This window comes from Bombyx mandarina, chromosome 20 (assembly GCF_030267445.1).
Source record: "Bombyx mandarina strain Sakado chromosome 20, ASM3026744v2".
In the NCBI taxonomy this organism is placed as follows: Eukaryota; Metazoa; Arthropoda; class Insecta; order Lepidoptera; family Bombycidae; genus Bombyx; species Bombyx mandarina.
Window position 1 is genome coordinate 4,747,358 of NC_143226.1, and position 19,391 is coordinate 4,766,748.

At 39.7% G+C, this 19,391-nt stretch overlaps 4 protein-coding genes across 10 annotated transcripts in view; all 4 read left to right on the plus strand.

The window, feature by feature from the left end:
* The window catches only part of LOC114247878 (uncharacterized), a 41,579-nt gene extending 38,516 nt beyond the window's left edge, over positions 1-3,063 (plus strand). For 4 of the 7 annotated variants that reach the window (XM_089735976.1, XM_089735978.1, XM_089735981.1 and 1 more), the window contains 2 exons: positions 516-659; positions 1,605-3,063. In XM_089735976.1, the coding sequence (XP_089592102.1) occupies positions 516-659; positions 1,605-1,750 (290 nt within the window). In that variant the 3' untranslated portion in view covers positions 1,751-3,063. Of the gene's footprint in view, positions 1-515; positions 664-1,604 lie in introns of all 7 variants that reach the window. The other 3 variants (XM_089735977.1, XM_089735980.1, XM_089735984.1) reach the window with 1 other exon arrangement.
* A 2,879-nt stretch (positions 3,064-5,942) lies between these two features.
* On the plus strand, positions 5,943-11,428 carry LOC149500697 (uncharacterized). The gene is made up of 5 exons (XM_089735949.1): positions 5,943-6,129; positions 6,653-7,021; positions 7,981-8,205; positions 10,184-10,379; positions 11,147-11,428. The coding sequence occupies exons 1-5, from the start codon at positions 6,072-6,074 to the stop codon at positions 11,274-11,276; spliced, it is 978 nt and encodes a 325-aa protein (XP_089592075.1). The 5' UTR covers positions 5,943-6,071; the 3' UTR covers positions 11,277-11,428.
* A 3,038-nt stretch (positions 11,429-14,466) lies between these two features.
* LOC114247850 (uncharacterized) lies at positions 14,467-16,851 on the plus strand. The gene is made up of 3 exons (XM_089735754.1): positions 14,467-15,906; positions 16,021-16,601; positions 16,846-16,851. Exons 1-3 carry the CDS (start codon positions 14,472-14,474, stop codon positions 16,849-16,851), a joined length of 2,022 nt encoding a protein of 673 aa, XP_089591880.1. The 5' UTR covers positions 14,467-14,471.
* LOC149500698 (uncharacterized) lies at positions 16,842-19,230 on the plus strand. The gene is made up of 3 exons (XM_089735755.1): positions 16,842-17,021; positions 18,192-18,322; positions 18,965-19,230. The coding sequence occupies exons 1-3, from the start codon at positions 17,008-17,010 to the stop codon at positions 19,228-19,230; spliced, it is 411 nt and encodes a 136-aa protein (XP_089591881.1). The 5' UTR covers positions 16,842-17,007.
* The last annotated feature ends 161 nt before the right edge of the window (positions 19,231-19,391 follow it).

Below are 19,391 nucleotides of genomic sequence, written 5' to 3' on the forward strand. Positions count from 1 at the left end.
TCTTTACGAAAATTGCGCGGACGGAGGAGTATATAATATATTTCCCACACTTATAGAGAATATAGAGAAGGAGTGCAGAATGCATTTTTTTTTTAATTATGCACTAAGTACAAATCAATAAAGTTCACACACTACCGTGTATTTGACACAGCATGTATATAAATATACTCTTTTGTTTATTATCAAATTTTTATTATTGTTTAAAGTCTGTGGCCAAATTGAGAATAGATTAATATTGTTTGTCTTTAAGATTATCTGTCTATAGTGTAGTCTTGACGAAATCTGGGATTATAGAAGTACATAAAGTCTTTGACAATGAACCTTAATAATGTTCAAAATTATAATATCAATTAATTATAGTCGAATTTCGACTACTGCGGGATAATTAATAACCTGGGCTGGGCGACCACTAGTCCAATTTAAAATCTTGCGATAGAGACTTAAAGAGGAACTTATCGGGCCGTCGCACATGTATAGCATTAGTCAGAGCTTATGTGCTTTCGTCCGTATAACAGAAGTAAGTCAGAAGCCAGCCACGTGCGTTCCCGGCTCGGTCTACGATCAGGGCTGCAACGTATGCCGCTGTACTGACGAGGGCCGACACGCCACTTGCACCTTGAAGCGATGCCCCCAGGAGAAGGAGGAGACGCATGCACACGGTAGGTAAGCGTCTGTTGCCTGGTTCTGCTGAACCCTAAAATTCCCTCAAAACCCTAAAAATAATCTGGTGAAGGTTTTCGTTGGAATTTCGGTTATATTTTACGTGCGTAAGACACTCTACTACAGTCATTTTAATCAAGAACCATTTACACTACGTCCATAGTTTTTGGAAACAGGCAGTGTCTTATATTAATCTAATAGATTGGGATTATCATAAGTGAATTTTGAGGAAGGATAAATGGCGTGCCAAAGCGTCTTGGGGTATATTACACGGGTCCTAGTAATGGTATTACGCAGATGATTTGTTTTCTCTATTTCTATTCTTATAATGAGCCGTAGTTTCGTTAGTTGAGGGAATAATAAATGTTTAGCGAAAGTAGTTTTTGTTGTGTAGAATGGTATTGCCTACTTGATCTCAGCAAGCTACTGGAAACCATAGCTATATATCCATAGCATACCCTTGAGATGCAGCGTCGAAGTTAATTGCGTCTTATACTCCAGACCTTAAAAAATCAAAACCAACTTATTTTTATTCAGATAGGCTTTCACAATCACCTTAGTTTTAACTTTAACACATATACATAGGGGGTTATTAGGGAGGAAGAGGTCGTATGTGATTTATGGGCGGAAGAAACTGGAACTGTCTTACTGGTGGTAGGAACTTTTGTGAGTCCGCACGGGTAGGTACCACAACCCTGCCTATTTCTGCCGTGAAGCAGTAATGCGTTTCGGTTTGAAGGGTGGGGCAGCCGTTGGAACTATACTGAAACCTTAGAACTCGCATTTGCGTTGTAGATGTCTATGGGCTCCAGTAACCACTTAACACCAGGTAGGCCGTGAGCTCGTCCACCCAATTAAGCAATAAAAATATAAATATAAGCCATAAAGCAATCAGTCCCAGTTATGACGGTCTGATTTCTGAGGCAATTTTTGTTTTATATCAGACCAGGATCCAGGTTTTCGTTGCAACCCCGGAGAGCAGTTCACCCGGGACTGTAACGACTGCACTTGCTCGGCGGACGGGAAGAGCGTCTTCTGTACGCTACGTCTCTGCGACCAGGACATCACGCCCCACATAAACGCCGCATAAACCAATACATGATATTCGAATAATCGATAATCGAACTTAAAATTTCACGAGATCAATAAAAGTTTTCCATCTATTTATACGTTTGTTTTAAATATAACGAAAAACTCATTGTGTCTATTTAGAAATTGCTTTACGTACTATGCCTGTATTTTAGACGATTTTTATTTATAAAGGCCTATTAGTAGATTTTGTATAATCTGTAGCTGGCGAATAGTCTTTGAGAAAAAAACCTACTTCGTTTTAGCGTCATTCGTTATTTTGCAAATGGCGTCGTTTCTTTCACAAAGTTGGTAGCCGTATACGTATTTTTGACTATTACTTAATTTAGTTTAGTGAATTCAAAACTCAGTTTTCAATAACGAAGACGTCTATTTAAATACTCATTTTGTTTTCATTTTATTTAACACGATGAAGTATTTTCTTTGTTCAAAAACGAATGCATAATTGTATAGCAATACATCTTCGCTTTTCGGCGGGAAAAGATCTTTCTGTCTAAATAAAATGAAAATGTTGCCTTTATATTATTAGTTTTAACGGTAGCGGTTCACGTATTTTTCAATTTAACACGTAAGTTTTACTACTATTGCCATACTCATTTCATCATTAATGTTATTAAAAATTTCGTTTATAAATTGAATTTTTGAATAGTTAGTTCTTCATCGGCCATTTTTGTTTTAACTAAATCTTTTTAGTATTCTGTTAATGGTACTTACATTTTATGTTGTATTTGAAATTTAATCAGTTTTTAGAATTTAATGGCGGAGATTTTCATTGGCGAAGCTTAGATCGAGATTATTTTATTTTTATTTAAAAACTTACAGCCCTCCACTGGCCTACCTAGTTTAGTTCAATTAATGATATTTCTTCAAATCAAAATCAGTCTTATCTTAATTATATAAAGTTCATTTCAATTCACTAGCACTATTTAAATACACCAGTTGCTTTCCGATCAAGGCAGAAATGTTTGCTTGGCTGTACGGTTTGGTTATTTTGACATTAAACAAAAAAAAGATTATTTTTTTAAAATTCGGAAATACACATTTTTATTTTGTTGGTACATCTGATGGTATGTAGTATGTTGCTACCCATGATTTTCGAATATTACTAAACGACTAGCAATATACCTAATAAAATTTTAACTTGAACTAAACTGGTTTTACGATGTTTTTTTTTTCTTGATTAATAATAAAATGCTTCGTCGGTTAAAATGCTTAATTTAGTTTAAGTGCCCTCGTGTATTAGTTAAAATACTTAAGATCCGCTTAAGGTCCATATTTGTAATGATGAAAATGTAATAAAAATAATTTTTTGAATTTTGTGTTTTTATTTATTCACAAGAAACCTAATTTTTTTTTATATATTTAAGATATCCTATATCTTTTGGATGGAAGTGTAATGGAATTACGCATAAAATCTACTTTCATCTTTTACATTGTCTTGGCCAATGGCCTAAATGAGATGCGACCCTGCGCTTACCTCTGCATCATCGGAGTCCAGCTATTTGAGTTCGTGAAAGGACGAGGGAATCCTACTAGCAATTAGAGTTGTTTTTTTGATTACGAAGAAACTTTATGTTTTTCTGTCTTGTAATATATATAGGTAACTGGTATATACTGGACAAGACATGCTTCTGGCGACGCCTTCACGTTGCCCCTTCGGGGTAGGATAGGCTCTTTCAATGAACCTGTTACATTTCGACGCTTGAAAGGCAAACGTGAATTAGACGACAATGGGTGAACTTTACAGTAGACTAATTTAAAGCTGAAATACCTGAAAACAAAATTTATTTTAAGGAATCTAGCTGTAGTAGAACCTAGCTAGTAGCTGTAGGATTGAAATTATTTTAATAGACCTAGATATATATTTTTTTTTTTGCGCGTCGAATATGGGTATTGCCTATCATTTATGTACAAAGCAGTTATTGTCGCTTAGTCACGTTTGCCTTTCAGGCGTCGATTTGTACCTATTCCATTTTGACGGCGCTAGAGTAATGATTACACACGGACGTTACATGATCTAGAGAAGCCTTTGATCTTGTTTAGGTATGCCAATTTATGAGGCACGATTGTTGGTGATTGCAGTATTGTGATTTAAAACTCAGAGAGATCCATGTTGCTCATTCCCGGGTTAATTCTTTAGTTGTACTCTCAGATTGTCAGATTAGTGGAATATACATTTTTTAGCACGTAATTAACTCACCGTACCTTAATCTGACGCGCTCGAGAATTTCAGATGATCAATTTTTTTTACTGATCTGATCCTCTATCCTGAACGCGCGGCCTTACTTATGAGGTTCATATTTGGTGGAGGTACTTAAACGGGTACAAGGTATCCTTCTGGATATTTATCTTTTTTTTAAATTTTTTTTCATTGCTTAGATGGGTGGACGAGTTCACAGCCCACCTGGTGTGAAGTGGTTACTGGAGCCCATAGACATCCACAACGTAAATGCGCCACCCACCTTGAGATATAAGTTCTAAGGTCTCAAGTATAGTTACAACGGCTGCCCCATTCTTTAAACCGAAACGCATTACTGCTTCACGGCAGAAATAGACAGGGCGGTGGTACCCACCCGCGCGGACGCACAAGAGGTCCTACCACCAGTAATTACGCAAATCATAATTTTGCGGGTTTCAGTTTTATTACACGATGTTATTCCTTCACCGTGGAAGTCAATCGTGAACATTTGTTGAGTACGTATTTCATTAGAAAAATTGGTACGCGCCTGAGATTCGAACCCCGGGGCATCGCTCAACACGAATGCACCGGACGTCTTATCCGTTAGGCCACGACGACTTCTACCGCGCTTTAGTAAATCCCGAAATCACCGCTTAGGCTCCCCTGCTATTAGCTCTCGGCACTATGTTTGTATCGAGGGAAGCGGTGCAGTGCCGTGGTTTTGTCAAAGGAATAACTCACAGCGTCCACCTCCTCCTTGCGTCGATAATCCTCAGTGCTGAGGGTCGTGGCCTCCTCTAATAACTTTCTCTTGTATTATCCTGCGCCATTCCTGCCTATCCTCGGCGGTGTGGTTAGCAACATGGACTGAAGTATTGAGAGTGGAGCGTATCTGGTCCGACCAGCACATTGGACTCCTGCCTCTGCAGCGTCAGCTCTGGACAGCGCCCAAAGCCCTAAGCAACGCACCACGAATATTTTCTTCATTAAAAATATTTAAAACTGCTTTTACTTTTATCAACTATGGTCGACGCTTATCTACCGTCTGGAGTCTGGGATCGTCTTAAGATAAAGATAAAAACCTACAGAAAATCCCAAAACGCACACTTACTTCGTTCAGTGTGCATTTTTGAAACAAAATATAGAAAAACAACGGAAGAAGATTTTTTTATTTTTTTTATGGCTTAGATGGGTGTACGAGCTCACAGCTCACCTGTTGTTAAGTGGTTACTGGAGTCCATAGACGTCTACAACATAAATGCGCCACCCACCTTGAGATATAAGTTCTAAGGTCTCAAGTATAGTTACAACGGCTGCCCCGCCCTTCAAGCCGAAACGCATTACTGCTTCACGGCCGAAATAGGCAGGGTGGTGGTACCATACCCGCGCGGACTCACAAGAGGTCCTACCACCAGTAAAATTCTCAAAACTTATCCAAAAATTGACGGTACTTAGCGCAGTATTAAAATATTGACCAAGAACACTTAAGTAGTCGTCGATTAGGAAAAATATAAAGCACTCGAAACACAGAAATATAATATAACTGCGGCGTAACTATAATAGTTAGACATATGCTGTCGCGACACTTTTTGTAAATAATAATGTGTTCTACAAAGTCGTGGTACGTTATTTTATTCTATCATCAATAGTTTTCGCAGGGCACGCGATGTAAAGAATATTTTAGGTATTTTTTTACACTTTGGGTTACATTATTGGAGTTTTAGTAAGGATCCCTAATTTTTTCAAAAAATATTATAGCCTATGTTACTCGGGAATAGTGTAGCTTTCAAACAGTGAAAGAATTTTTCAAATCGGCTCAGTAGTTAGCCTATTTAATACAAACAAACAAACAAACAAATCTTTCCTCTTTATAATATTAGTATAGATGACAATTAAAGAAAACACGAGATTAAACCGTAAAATTAATTTTAATTCTAATTAATTTTATTTTTAATTTTATGTCTAGATACGTGTCGCGAAAACTGAAGAAAACAATTACTTAAAGCTAATCTAATCGTTTTCAACAGTAACGGCCACAAATTTAGCTGTAAAACTGTAATTACGACGTAATCATTAGTAATTCAAATGGAATAAAGCTATTGCGTTGCGGTTTGATATCGAATTGCAGTCCGACGGGTCAATCATGTGGTACGCCGGAATATTTGGCTCTCTGATTTCTTTAGCATTCGCTGCAAACGTATGTGAGTATTTAACTTAAACGGCATGGTAATAAAATTGGAAGCGAGTTTGGTAGCAATGTCTTATATAGGTGTTCGCAGCCAAGTTGCTACTTTTGTTTTTCTTTCCTTCCTATGCTGATAGCCTTGAGAGACTATTTCAGCTTCGCCTTGACATGTAGGTAAGCTCACGAGCTCAACCTGAGAGAATTTGCTAACACTAGCCTCAGCTAGAGTGGTAAATTAATCTAATAAAATCTAAATAATTAAGTAAATTAATCTATAGGCACAACCCACTGAGTTTCTCGCCGAATCTTCTCGGTGGGTCACGTTTCCGATCCGGAGGTAGATTCTGCGAAGCACGGCTCTCGCTAGGGTTCGTGTTAGCAACGTCGTCAGGTTTGAGCCCCGTAAGCTCATCTACTAGTTAAGGCGACGCTGATATAATCTCTCAAGGCTATCAGCTTAGGTAGGAAAAAAAAAAGCATAAGGTTCATATATGATATCTATGGACGACACACGTAATTAAACTGGTATGATTTTTCAGCAAACACAAACAGTCTCTACGATCTACCGGAAATAAAAGAAGGGGATCCGTGCGTGCCCGGACGTTCGTACAGAATGGAGTGCAACAAATGCTATTGCAAAGACGACTTCGGTTTGATGTGCACGAAACTTTTGTGCTTAGAACAGAGTCATATAGACGAAATTTATGGCGAGAAACGGGCACATACCCTGAGAGCCGGAAAAAGAATGGGCAATGAAAAAAAAAAACTTTTATTAGGTTTTCCCAAACTCCCGAAGATCTGCCAGCCAGGGGTATTATACAACAGAGGCTGTCAAAGGTGTATATGCGGAGAAAACAAAATGGCCGTCTGCACAAATAGGAACAACGCCTGTAAACCAAATTTGGAATGTTGGTATAGTTTGAATTACATTTATCGTCACGAATATATCGAAGGGTGAAAGGTGAAAGGCTATTTGGTTAAGCAACATTTATCTTTGTAATTAAAGAACCGTTTTATTTGGTAGTAACTAATATGAACAATACGAATGCTTTAATTGAACTTCAATTAAGTTAACTCCATTCAAATAGCCGAAGAATTTTTTTTTATAATATTTTTTCTAAATTTCAAACTTTAAATAGTACTTCTGTAAAGTTAGTTATTATAGTTTACTGGTTTTTTTAATGCCCTTGTAAGCAGACGAGCATACGGCCCGCCTGATGGTGAGTGGTTACCGTCGCCCATGGACTTCAGCTATGCCAGGGGCAGAGCCAAGCCACTGTCTACCGCTCAAGCAACCACAATCTTCTTCTCAGTCGGACACTCTTGTCAGAGTGGTCGTGGTTGTGCTGACGCTGTATGTGCCTGTAGGACCTGTTAGGTCACCCATGCTCCCGACGACCGCCCTCCAGGCAATGCGCTTCCAAGTCTGGCGGTTCGAAGCGTTTCGAGTACATTCGACCATAGTGGACTCAGTTGCCCTCTTTATTAGGTCAGTCTAGCGGGACGGTGAGCGGCCGCGTAATCCTCTGCCTTCCACCCGGCTCTGGACTACCAGTCTCTCTATCGAGTGCTCTTTTCTGGAAATTTTACCAAATAATTTTTAAACCCTTAGTTACACAGTTGACGAAAGTCGGTCTCTGATACAGAGTCCTTTGAGGATGGATGAATTGGTGCGGAATGCCATCCATGGGATCTTTAGGAGGCGTCTCCAGCACCTCATCTTCAGTGCATCGATTTTACGGCGATCCTGCAATCTTAGAGACCAGGTTTCGGCTCCATAGAGAAAGATTGGAAACATAAGACATTACCACAGCCACACACACAACCACAATACCAATAAATACAATATAACCACGTTTCCTCTCAGCCCAGAACATTCTGAACCTAGAAGACGTGCGTCAACCATTCAGTCGATCGCAGGTCGTGAAGCTGCCGACTCTTCGATCCCGTCAAGTGGCTTGCACCCCCGGAAGAGCCTATAGAGTCGACTGCAACGCTTGCGTCTGTCTTTCCTCCGGAAACTTACTTTGCGACAAACTATTGTGTTTGAGCTATAGTGAAATGCATAGAATTGATGCTCGGAAGTTGAGTGGTAAGTTGAAAGATGAAGTTGTCGACACAGATATTATGAACTTTTGGAACTATTTCACTGGTGGTAGGACCTCTTATGAGTCCGCACGGGTAGGTACCACCACTCCGCCTGTTTCTGCCGTGAAGCAGTAATACGTTTCGGCTTGAAGGGCGGGGCAGCCGTTGTAACTATACTGAGACCTTAGAACTTATTTCTCAAGGTGAGTGGCGCATTTACGTTGTAGATATCTATTGGCTCCAGTAACTTACTTAACACCAGGTGGGCTGTGAGCTCGTCCATTCATCTAAGCAATAAAAAAAAAGAAGAACTCATTATTCAGCGATGTCTTTAAAAGGCTAGTTTTGTTGTATTCTATTGATATGCAAACGTTTTTTAAGCTATTGCATAGTTTTTATCGCGGGCTTTGAGCGCGGCGACCGAATCGAGAAATTCCGTAACGAAAATAAAACCTAACACCCCCACTCTGCTTACAATGTAGCTCGCGTTCAACACATTCACACGTTGCGCTTGTGTAGTGTTTGTGAATAAGCGCACGGCGTGACGTCGCACTGCATGCGCATCATGAAAAGTCTGCCCATCTCTCTCTCGCGTGGTCTAGCTTATGAGTATGAAGGGGACAGTTAATGTTTTGCTTTTGTTAATGTTTATAAAATATAGCGTTATTTTATTATTTTTTTAATATTAAATTGTTATTGTCTAATTTTAATTGCATAAGTTGATAAAAAATGCTGTGCAATAGCTTTACTGCTGCAGTCCCTGAGTGCCTATTTCTGCCGTGAAAAAGTAATGCGTTTCGGTTTGAAGGGTGGGGCAGCCGTTGTAACTATACTGAGATCTTAGAACTTATTTCTCAAGGTGGGTGGCGCGTTTACGCTTTAGATGTCTATGAGCTCCAATAACCACTTAACACCAGGTGGGCTGTGAGCTCGTCCATCTAAGCAATAAAAAAAGGATAGTTTTGTTGTATTGTACTGATTTGCAAACGTTTTTTTTTTGTTATACTCACTGAAATTTTATAATAGTTTCTTTGATGCTGCTGTACAAATAATGGAGAGGCTATGTCAAAATAGCTACACCAACCTAAAGCCTCATAATAAGTGGCATTCTGTAAACTTCACCAGTCGGGCACCACACAAATAGTTACCCAGGTCGTGACCTTGTTACAAAACATTCTCAAATGTTTAAGACAAATTATTTTGAATTTATATTATGTATGATGTATCATACCTAGTGGTTTGATTGTGCCTTCATTGTGAAGCCGTATCGAATTACCATTCGTTGGGCTTACACGCTTATTTAAACCGTAGAACTCATTAAAGACGCGCTATTATATTATTATGTCGGCGCAAATATGACTATTAACCTACTTATTGTAAAAATAATAACAATTGAATGTGATAATCGGATCATCTGATCATCAACTAATTACTCTGTGTTTATTAGGATGGGAAATTGATGTTAAGCAGCCTCGTTTATTGTAATTTCAATACTTTAAAAACGTGTAAACACGCTCACTTGTGTGTACCAAGCCCTATAAATACGGCCGTACTGTCTAGCGCTGGGTCCCGGTCACCGTCTCGCCGGTTCTTCTCAGTGGGTCGCGTTTCCGATCCGGTGGTAGATTCTGTGAAGCACGGCTCTTGTTAGGGTCAGTGTTAGCAACTCCGGTTGAGCCCCGCGAGCTCACCTACAAACGTTAGGGCGAAGCTGAAATAGCCTCTCAAGGCTATCAGCATAGGTAGAAAAAAAAAAGCGCTGCGTCATTCGTGTCCGAGCCGTTGCATAGAACGGATCTCTCTGGAACGTTTTAACGCTCCTCGTGAAATAAACGCCGCTCACAAAGTTCTCGTGAAGTTTTGTATTACGGAAGACCAAACATGAGTCATCGTCTAGAAATTAATAACCTTGACTAAGCCGTGAATAAAAACATTACGGACGCTACTCCTCCGTCATATATAATTGTATTTTTTTTATATAGGTAAAGCATGCAAAACGGATACAATGGCGAAACCCGAAAACGAATGCGTCACGTGCGAGTGCGAGGGAAAAAAAACACAATGCACCGAAATCGAGGGCTGTGTTACCAGAGCGGAAAAAAGCACCTGGATCAATGGACAGCCTCAACTCACTCTCGACCTTTACAAAGACAAATGCTTACCGGGGGGCGTCTACAAGTAATGCTCAGAAACTTCTAAATTTACTTAACTTTATGCACAAAGTTTTTATGCAAAAGTTTCCCCTTTTTGATGGAATTTAAAATTTTTTTATTTTTTTACTTACATGGGTGTACTAGCTCACAGCCCACCTGGTGTTAAGTGGTTACTGGAGCCCATAGACATCTACGACCTTGAGATATAATTTCTAAGGTCTCAAGTATAGTTACAACGGCTGCTCCGCCCTTCAAACCCAAATGCACCACTGCTTCACGGCAGAAATAGGCGAGGGGGTGGCACCTACCCGTGCGGACTCACAAGAGGTCCTACCACCAGAAATTACGCAAATTATAATTTTGCGGGTTTGATTTTTACTACAAGATGTTATTCCTTCACGAATGCACCGGACGTGTTATCCTTTAGGCCACGACGACTTCATATGTCTATTTATTTAAAAAAGGATTATATTATGAAGACTTTTTGCCTTTTTTTAAACACAAAATTTATTTGCTTGATGTCTGAAGATGGCGGAACAATGCATGTTTAATTGAATTCGACTACATTCTATCTATATATATCTAGTTCTTAACTTATATCTCAGGGTGTGTGGCACATTTACGTTGTGGATGTCTATGGGTTCCAGTAACCACTTAGCACCAGGTGGGCTCTGAGCTCGTCCACATATCTAGGCAATAAAAAAAAATATATATATATATTTCGGCGGTTTAGTTTTATTTTTGATGAGAGCTGTAAATGATTTAATAGTGAACTTCTCTACATCACTTTAGACATGACTGCAATCACTGCTACTGCCAAGAGGACCTGTCCCTCAGATGCACACAGAGGACTTGCTTGAACTACAGCGAGTCAAAAGCTTTGGAGGAGTTAAGACTGCGCCTCATCCAGGAGGGTCTTTAACGGAAAGTGCATTGAGAACTCGGATGCAAATACGGACCGAGGATACGAATCGTCTTGTCCAATTAAGAATTACAATGAATAATCCTTTTTGATTTTGTTTTTTTTTTTAATTGATAACATCTTATAAATCGAAGAACACCGGCTGCACGCAAGAAAAAGTGTCACGTTCCGCCTGAGCTTGAGCGTGCAAGCGAGAGTGCGGAACAAACGATAGAGAGGCACGATCGGCCCAAGCGTTGGCTTGTGACACATTTATTTCTTTTCTCGCGTGACGTCAGAGCTAGCAGTTCGAATAGTTCTGCCACTGACGTTATCACGTAAAACAATCGTCCGTAAACCGACTTTACAGACAACTATTTATTTATTTTTTATTATCGCTGAGAAGACCCGGCGAGAAACTTAGTGGGCTATCTCACACTTCACGGTAGAGCGTACGATTGATGTTCGGCAGAAATGGTGGAAGATATTTTTGGTACCCATCCGTGTGGCCTCCCTACACCATTAATACAATTAGGAGGGCTAATTAGGAGAAAATAGCGCCTCTATGGAAGGTTCAAGGGAACATTATACCAGTTGCTAGAGGTAATTCAAATGAACAGCTAGAAATACAGGTAGTTTTCCAATTACAGAGCATAATGCGACTCGGTGACGCACAATGCCGAATTATGCTGAAGCTTAATTGGAACGTGAATTAGTTTTCAAATGCATCAGCAGAGTGCGCTAAGTGAGCACAGTTTAATTAACATTGATTATTTCTAAGAAACAACGACGAAACGAAAGCCTTACAATTTTTTTCAACATTAAATAATATTACTAACGATAATATAAACAAAATTTCGATCAATGCCAACTTAAAGAAAAAAACACACTTGTCAATTTTCTGTCCCTGAGTTGGTATCGATTGCGAGTCCGAGTATCACGCGAGAGCAGTACTTTTGAGACTGCTCGATTGTGCGAAGCGTTGCTGTAGTTGGAACATTCAACGTTGAGCATTATGCCGCATAATGCGCTCTTGTGCTGTAATTGGAAAACTACCACAATCACCGTAGCGTTCTCTTCTGTCAAATAGTAAATGTCGAAGTTTCAATTGTGTCAAATAAAGGCTTATTCTATCTGACGTTTACGTGAAGATGGCAGAGATTGGCAAGCATGGCGCGGATACCCTTTTCCTGCCTATTTAAATTTCAAGGAAATATCAGCATCAATAGATAGATATACAATACAATTAAGATTTCAGTTTCACCTTATTTCCATTCAGATTCTCCACCAGATTCAGGTAATTTTGAATGAGAATTTATTATACGGCCCACAGAAATCTCTGTTCGATGTCTATAGAAATGGCGAATTGGAAAACAAATTAAAATTTCACTGACTCCACGTTCCGAATCGTAAAGTTAATTTTAATCTACAATAATGTCGTAAAACACGTGTTTATAATTGTTTGTCCGCAAACATATTATTCATGGCTGTCGTAATACTCATAGTTTTTGCTCAAATTCATTTTATTTTCGCTGATTTACGTAAGTACAAGGACAATAAATATGTAAATATATTTTTATCGTTGATGGTTTGATAATTCGATTGACTTGAAATTTTTACAAATCTTGTTCTTCAATCAGACTTCAGGGAGGGATTTTGGCTAAGGCGTCTTTAGCTCATAAAGCTTCGTGTCCAATAATTACCCTGGCGCCATCTAGTAACCGGGCGGCTAAAATGAAATAGATAATCGAAGTCGTCGTGGCCTAACGGATAAGACGTCCGATGTATTCGTGTTGAGCGATGCACCGGTGTTCGAATCTCAGGCGGCTACCAATTTTTCTAATGAGATACGTACTCAACAAATGTTCACGATTGACTTCCACGGTGAAGGAATAACATCGTGTAATAAAAATGAACTCCGCAAAATTATAATTTGCGTAATTACTGGCGGGAGGACCTCTTGTGAGTCTGCGCGGGTGGGTACCACCGCCCTGCCTATTTCTGCCGTGAAGCAGTGATGCGTTTCGGTTCGAAGGGTGTGGGGTAGCCGTTGTAACTATACTGAGATCTTAGAACTTATATCTCGGGGTGGGTGGTGCATTTACGTTGTAGATGTCTATGGGCTCCAGTAACCACTTAACACCAGGTGGGCTGTGAGCTCGTCCATCCATCTAAGCAATAAAAAATAAATAAAAAGAAGCAAAGGCCGGCCACTACAACATCCCTATCTTGTACCATAGGCAGGACTGCCACTGATTTCTGGTATAACGAATCGTCTTATGAGGTACAATCGTATTATTCTATAGGCGGGTAGTTTCAACAAATAGATATAATGATTAAAATTACATTTACGTATTTACCGTACCGTTTAGCGGTAGGCAGCGGCTTGGCTCTGCCCCTGGCATTGCTGAAGTCCATGGGCGACGGTAACCACTCACCATCAGGTGGGCCGTATGCCCGTCTGCCTAGAAGGCAATAAAAAAAAATAAAAAATTTGATCCCTGACAATATTTTTTTAAATATTTTATTGCTACGTCACTATGGTATGATGTTTTTTTTTCACTGACAGAACCAATCGTATCTTGAGATGTTCAGTATCATTAATATATATATATATATATCTTAATAACAAAAACATGCGTCAACAGCATACCAAACTAACGATTAATTTTATTATTTTTTTGTCCCGTTGACATCAGTCAGGATATTAGAGCGAAGTAATAAAATTATTTAATTGCAATCAACTCTAACAATGAACCTAAAACTAAGAACCTTAAAAGAAAAAAAATTATATAATTTAATAACTAAAATATATATTTAAAAGGAGTCCCTTTAGGCAAGGTTCCAAAGATACTGGCAGCGTTCCTGTTTTGAATAGCTAGACTAATTCTTTGTCCAAGATAGCTACCATTAATTAATTAATCCAATAAAATTATTGTATTGTCATCGGTCCTTGATGCGTGTGCAATTTTCAAGTTATCTCGAAGTGAAAATGACATTCAAAGATTCCGTTACCAAAATATGTGAAAATTATCTTGATCGTTTGTGGTGAGCCCAAGAAAATTTCGAACACGAGAATGAACCGTAAAAGTAGTGAAAACATGATTTTTACCCTAATTTATTCATTTTTATATTTATAATTAATTATTATTTTAAGCAGACGAGCTTAGGGCTCACAGGATGGTGAGTGGTCATCGTCGCCCATCAACTTCAGCAATGCCAAGGGCAGAATCAAGGCGCTGCCTACCGTTAACTACTCTACTCAAGCCTCGTTTGAATAAGGAAGTATTAAATACTGAACGGGTTCTATTACTAAGTAATTTATCCATGACCCAAAATTCGTATTTAGGTGAGTGCCCACCCAATAATTGGGTTCTGCTAAACGACCGACTCTGCCACTGTAATCAAAGCGGATTCTGGAGTGACCAAAGATGTAGGTCAACTGAACGACAATGCTCACCGGGTCAAGTGATTTATTTAAATCGAACCAGATGCACTTGTCAAAAGAACGGATTACTTTCGTGCATTAACAACAAGAATAGCCGGCTAATAGGACGTTTGGAAAGCAAAACAGGTGTCGACTGTGTCCCCTATTCGACTTTTTATTACGAATGTAATATTTGCTTGTGCCCGAAAACCGGCAGATCCTTAGAGGCACGTTGCGTTGCTAACAGATCGTGCTTGATTAAGAAACTCGGAATGAGTTCAAAGCTATCCTCCGATTTCGATTCAAACAACTGTGTTCCTAACAGCATCCACAAATATCAATGTATCACGTGCCGTTGTACAGAAAATGGTAATTTTTTAACACAAAGCTGCGTTAATTCCTGTAGCCGTACTCGGAGAATAAACATTTTTAAATGTATCCCGGGAAAGTTCTATAAAAATCAATGCAATATCTGTTATTGTCCGGAAAATGGCGAACGAAATGAAAATCTGTGCACTAAATCTGTTTGTGACAGTTACGATAATACCCAACCTCTGAATGTGTTAAGGACGAATACAGCAAAATGCGAACCACTACGTTTCACCGAGCCAAGGTGCTTATACTGTGAATACAATTCAAAAGGGATTAATACCTCTACATGCTTTGAGCAGAAATGCGTCAACATCGAAGACATGGAAGATAATTCAGAAAGTCATACTGTTGAGCAAATAGCAATTATTTGTTCGCAATGTTTCTGCCCAAGAAACGGATATATCAACGAAAGGTATTGCACTAAAAATTGCTCATCGAAAACCAGACGCATTATGTTCGAAAAGTTTTTAAGAGATGACAATCACGCAGTCGTTCAAGTCTTTAACCAACAAAAAGGCTCTTCGATGGGAACATGTCGATCCAATTATTTTTATCAAAATCAGACCTGTTTGTGTCCAGATAATGGAAAAATTAATAAAGAATTATGCTTATTTATTACAGAGCAGACGAAAGAAAACGATACGAATGCTACCGGACCAGGTACGAAAACCGCTGAAATCGATTTTGATATTAACTGCGAATCGAATACGTTCATCACTTATGATTGTAACATATGCTACTGCAACAAAACGGGGAAGCTGGACCCGAAATGGTGTACATACGATGATTGCGAAACAAAAAAAAACTTACAGGAATCCCAGAAAACGAAACCAGCACATTTAGAACCAAACGATTATAGCTGCAACAAAAGCGGTAACTTAAGTCTGGAATCGTGTACAGCCCACAATGGCTCTAATATAACAACTGCTCAATATTTCGGTGTTCACGACCCGTCATTGCCTTCACCGAACGCAACCTGTGAGCCTGGTAACCTAACAAAAGTGAGATGCAACTTGTGCATTTGTCCGAAGAGTGGGCTAGAATTAGATCGGGTCTGCACAAACAATAATTGCTCGGAAAACGACGAAGAAACCGCAAAAGCGAATAGCTATGATGAAGTGCTTTGTGAACCGCTCGCTTACTACACGGTCGATTGTAACGTTTGTTTTTGCCCTAAAGAGGGTATAAAGAATTTGGCTAAGTGCACGAATAACATATGCGAGAAACGATACCTTCGATCTTCAAGCTGCAATCCAGGGGAACTGTTTAGTGAGAGCTGCAATATATGCATCTGTCCAAGAAATGGTGATTTGCTTGGACGAGTCTGCACGGATCGAGATTGTAATGATCATGTGGCCCGATCGATGCTGTTCCAACTGTCCCAGGGTTTGTTACCGGAACTTAATGAGACCCACTCCTTGGATATCTGCTTCCCGGGCGAAGAGTTCGTTGTGGGTTGCAATTTGTGCGTGTGTCCCGATATGGGATTGAGGGCTTATTCGATTTGCACGCCGATGTTTTGTGATGAGAGGAATCATGCTATTCAGGTATCTTCTACTTTTAACTGTTCTTTATGTAAAACAAAGTTGTCGCTTGAATCATCACTATTAAATTGTGAATTAAACGGTACTCTATACGTTTTACACAATTTGTCTCATAAGAAATTGTAAGGATTATTACTTGTTGAAGGGTTACCAGGACTCCGTATGCAAATTGCTCTCATAAAGTACCTAATAATAAATGATGAACATGCAAAATTCACTTTAAAATGTATCCTGTAATCAATTTTAGACGTAATATGAACCATTAAAATAGCTGTACCAATTCTTTTAGGAACCGTTCTCACTGGATAGTTCTGTGGTAATTAAAAGAGAGCGCCGGGACGCAGACAACGCATGTATCACCTATAATATAACAAATACAGCCGAAAGGACATATTGTACACCAGGAACTATGTACTATATTAGGTAAATGTTCGCTGACACGGAAATCACGAGCAAATATGTATTTAAAATCATTTGTAGCGTAAAGTTAAGACGCCTTGTGTTTTTGTATCTAGCGATTCGATTATACTGGGCTTTAAATTCCGCAGGTAGGTAAAAAAAAGTTCACCGAATCGACGACTCGTCTTTTTTTTTTGTTGCCCTTGTAGGCAGACGAGTATACGGCCCACCTGATGGTGGGTGATTACCATCGTCCATGGACTTCAGCAATGCCAGGGGCAGAGCCAAGCCGATGCCTACCGCAAGGATCGAGGATCAGGCGAGGATCGAACATCGGGCGAGTGTACGGGGGAGTCGTATGGTAGGCGTAATTACTGGTGGTAGAACTTCTTGTGAGTCCGCGCGGGTATGTACCACCACCCTGCCTATTTCTACCGTGAAGCAGTAATGCGTTTCGGTTTGAAGGGGGGGGCAGCCGTTGTAACTATCCTTGAGACCTTATATCTCAGGGCGGGTGGCGCATTTGCGTTGCAGATGTGTATGGGCTCCAGTAACCACTTAACACCAGGTGGGCTGTGAGTTCGTCTACCAATCAAAGCAACAACAAAAAAAAAAGGCCCCTACCATCTTCATCACGGAAACCCATATAACCCGCGAGCCCCCTAGATGCGGGAATCTTCTAGGAAGTTCAGCCTCCAGGCCAAAAAAAAGCTACTCATCTGTCTAAAGAAATACGTACTTAACACTTAATCACGACGTTAAAGGAATAACATCATGTATCAAAAACCAGACCCATGACATTAATACATGTAACTATTAGTGGCAGGGCGTGTGATGGCAGGGTACCACAGGTATATATTTCTGCCGAAATCAATCATAATTTCCGTTTTGAGGGGCTGGACAATCATAAATCTATACCTTTCTGGAGGACTCTTGAGGCAGATGCACTTACTTTGTGGTGTATATGAACTGTGATCACCAGTGATATCAAATGCGCCGGAAGCTTACATCAAGCGCGTTCTATTTACACAAATAAAGTTCAATTTCTGTTTGTATGTAGTCCTCTGCGCGTTTCCAAGCTATACATCTGATTGTCATGGAACATAGTAGAGTTATTGACATTTGGATGTCATAGTATCAGCCCTGTACAACAGATGGCGCTCAAGTGTTTTTAATAACGATATTCATCGACAGATGTCGCCAGTGCTATTGTCCGTATTTGGGGAACATCAATAATTTTTGTCGGCCTTTGCCTAAGAATTTTCATTGTGAACAAGCGTATCCGAACTTTAATTATTTACCTATGGGAAGGAGACATGATGTCGGTAAGGTGTTATTGTAATAATTTCACTTAAAACAATAGTATACATGGTCAATTATTCCACGGAGGCATATTGTGAGAGAGCACATGTAGATACCATCCGAATTATTTCTGAATTAAGTAATAATACTGGTGGTAGGACCTTTTGTGAGTCCGCACAGGTAGGTACCACCGCCCTGCCTATTTCTGCCGTGAAGCAGTAATGCGTTTCGGTATGAAGGGCGGGGCAGCCGTTGTAAGTATACTGACACCTTAGAATTGATATCTCAAGGTGGGTGGCACATTTACGTCGTAGATGTCTGTGAGCTCCATTAAGCACTCAACACTAGGTGGACTGTGAGCTGGTCCACGCATCTATGCAATAAAAAACAAAAAAAAAGCTTAGGGCGGCATCAAGCCTAAATACATCACTGGTCCAATAGCAACCGGACTCACAGAAGGTCCTGCCACCAGTAGCGCTGTTTATTGCGCCGCCCTAAATGTTAGAATACATTATATTAATTTTTTTAAATTTCATTTTAAAATAAATTTATATTTTTTTTTATAAAAAAGAATTTGTACTCTTTTTCAAAGGAGCCTGTCTTTTTTGGCTCTGAAATTATGGCATTTCAAAAATTTTACCGCCCCTCATATCATGTCACCCTAGGTCTGGACCGCACGAACCTGGACGTAAACGCATCACTGGACGCTTCAAAATCGTTTCCAGAAACTTCCACGAGTAACATAACGGTAACCATAAGGCACGAGCACACGATGTACCGATGCGACGAGAACGACACGATATCGGACGAGTGTTACGTATGTGAATGCAAAGACGCGGTCATTATAAGGGAGCACTGCTTCAAGAGTGACGCGGATAAATGCACGGACGCCCTACCCACGTTTTTGAAATTAACAAATAAAATCACATGAATACGTATTTTTAATGCATTTTTATTTAGCTTCACCTGTGTAATGACCTCATTCGCGATCAAGATTCTTCTTCTTCTCCATCGCTCCCTCGTTACTGAGGATCGTGACTCCTCCATCCTCCATGCCAGCCTCCATCGGTTCCGGTCAGTTGCCTGGTGTAG

Coding starts and splice junctions, on each gene's coding strand:
- LOC149500697 (XM_089735949.1), top strand. CDS start 6,072: ATGTGGTACGCCGGAATATTTGGCTCTCTGATTTCTTTAGCATTCGCT. Junction 6,130..6,652: donor AGCATTCGCTGCAAACGTAT/GTGAGTATTTAA, acceptor ATGATTTTTCAG/CAAACACAAACAGTCTCTAC. Junction 7,022..7,980: donor CTGTAAACCAAATTTGGAAT/GTTGGTATAGTT, acceptor GTTTCCTCTCAG/CCCAGAACATTCTGAACCTA.
- LOC114247850 (XM_089735754.1), top strand. CDS start 14,472: ATGCCAAGGGCAGAATCAAGGCGCTGCCTACCGTTAACTACTCTACTC. Junction 15,907..16,020: donor AGCACATTTAGAACCAAACG/ATTATAGCTGCA, acceptor CATTGCCTTCAC/CGAACGCAACCTGTGAGCCT.
- LOC149500698 (XM_089735755.1), top strand. Junction 18,323..18,964: donor GGGAAGGAGACATGATGTCG/GTAAGGTGTTAT, acceptor ATGTCACCCTAG/GTCTGGACCGCACGAACCTG.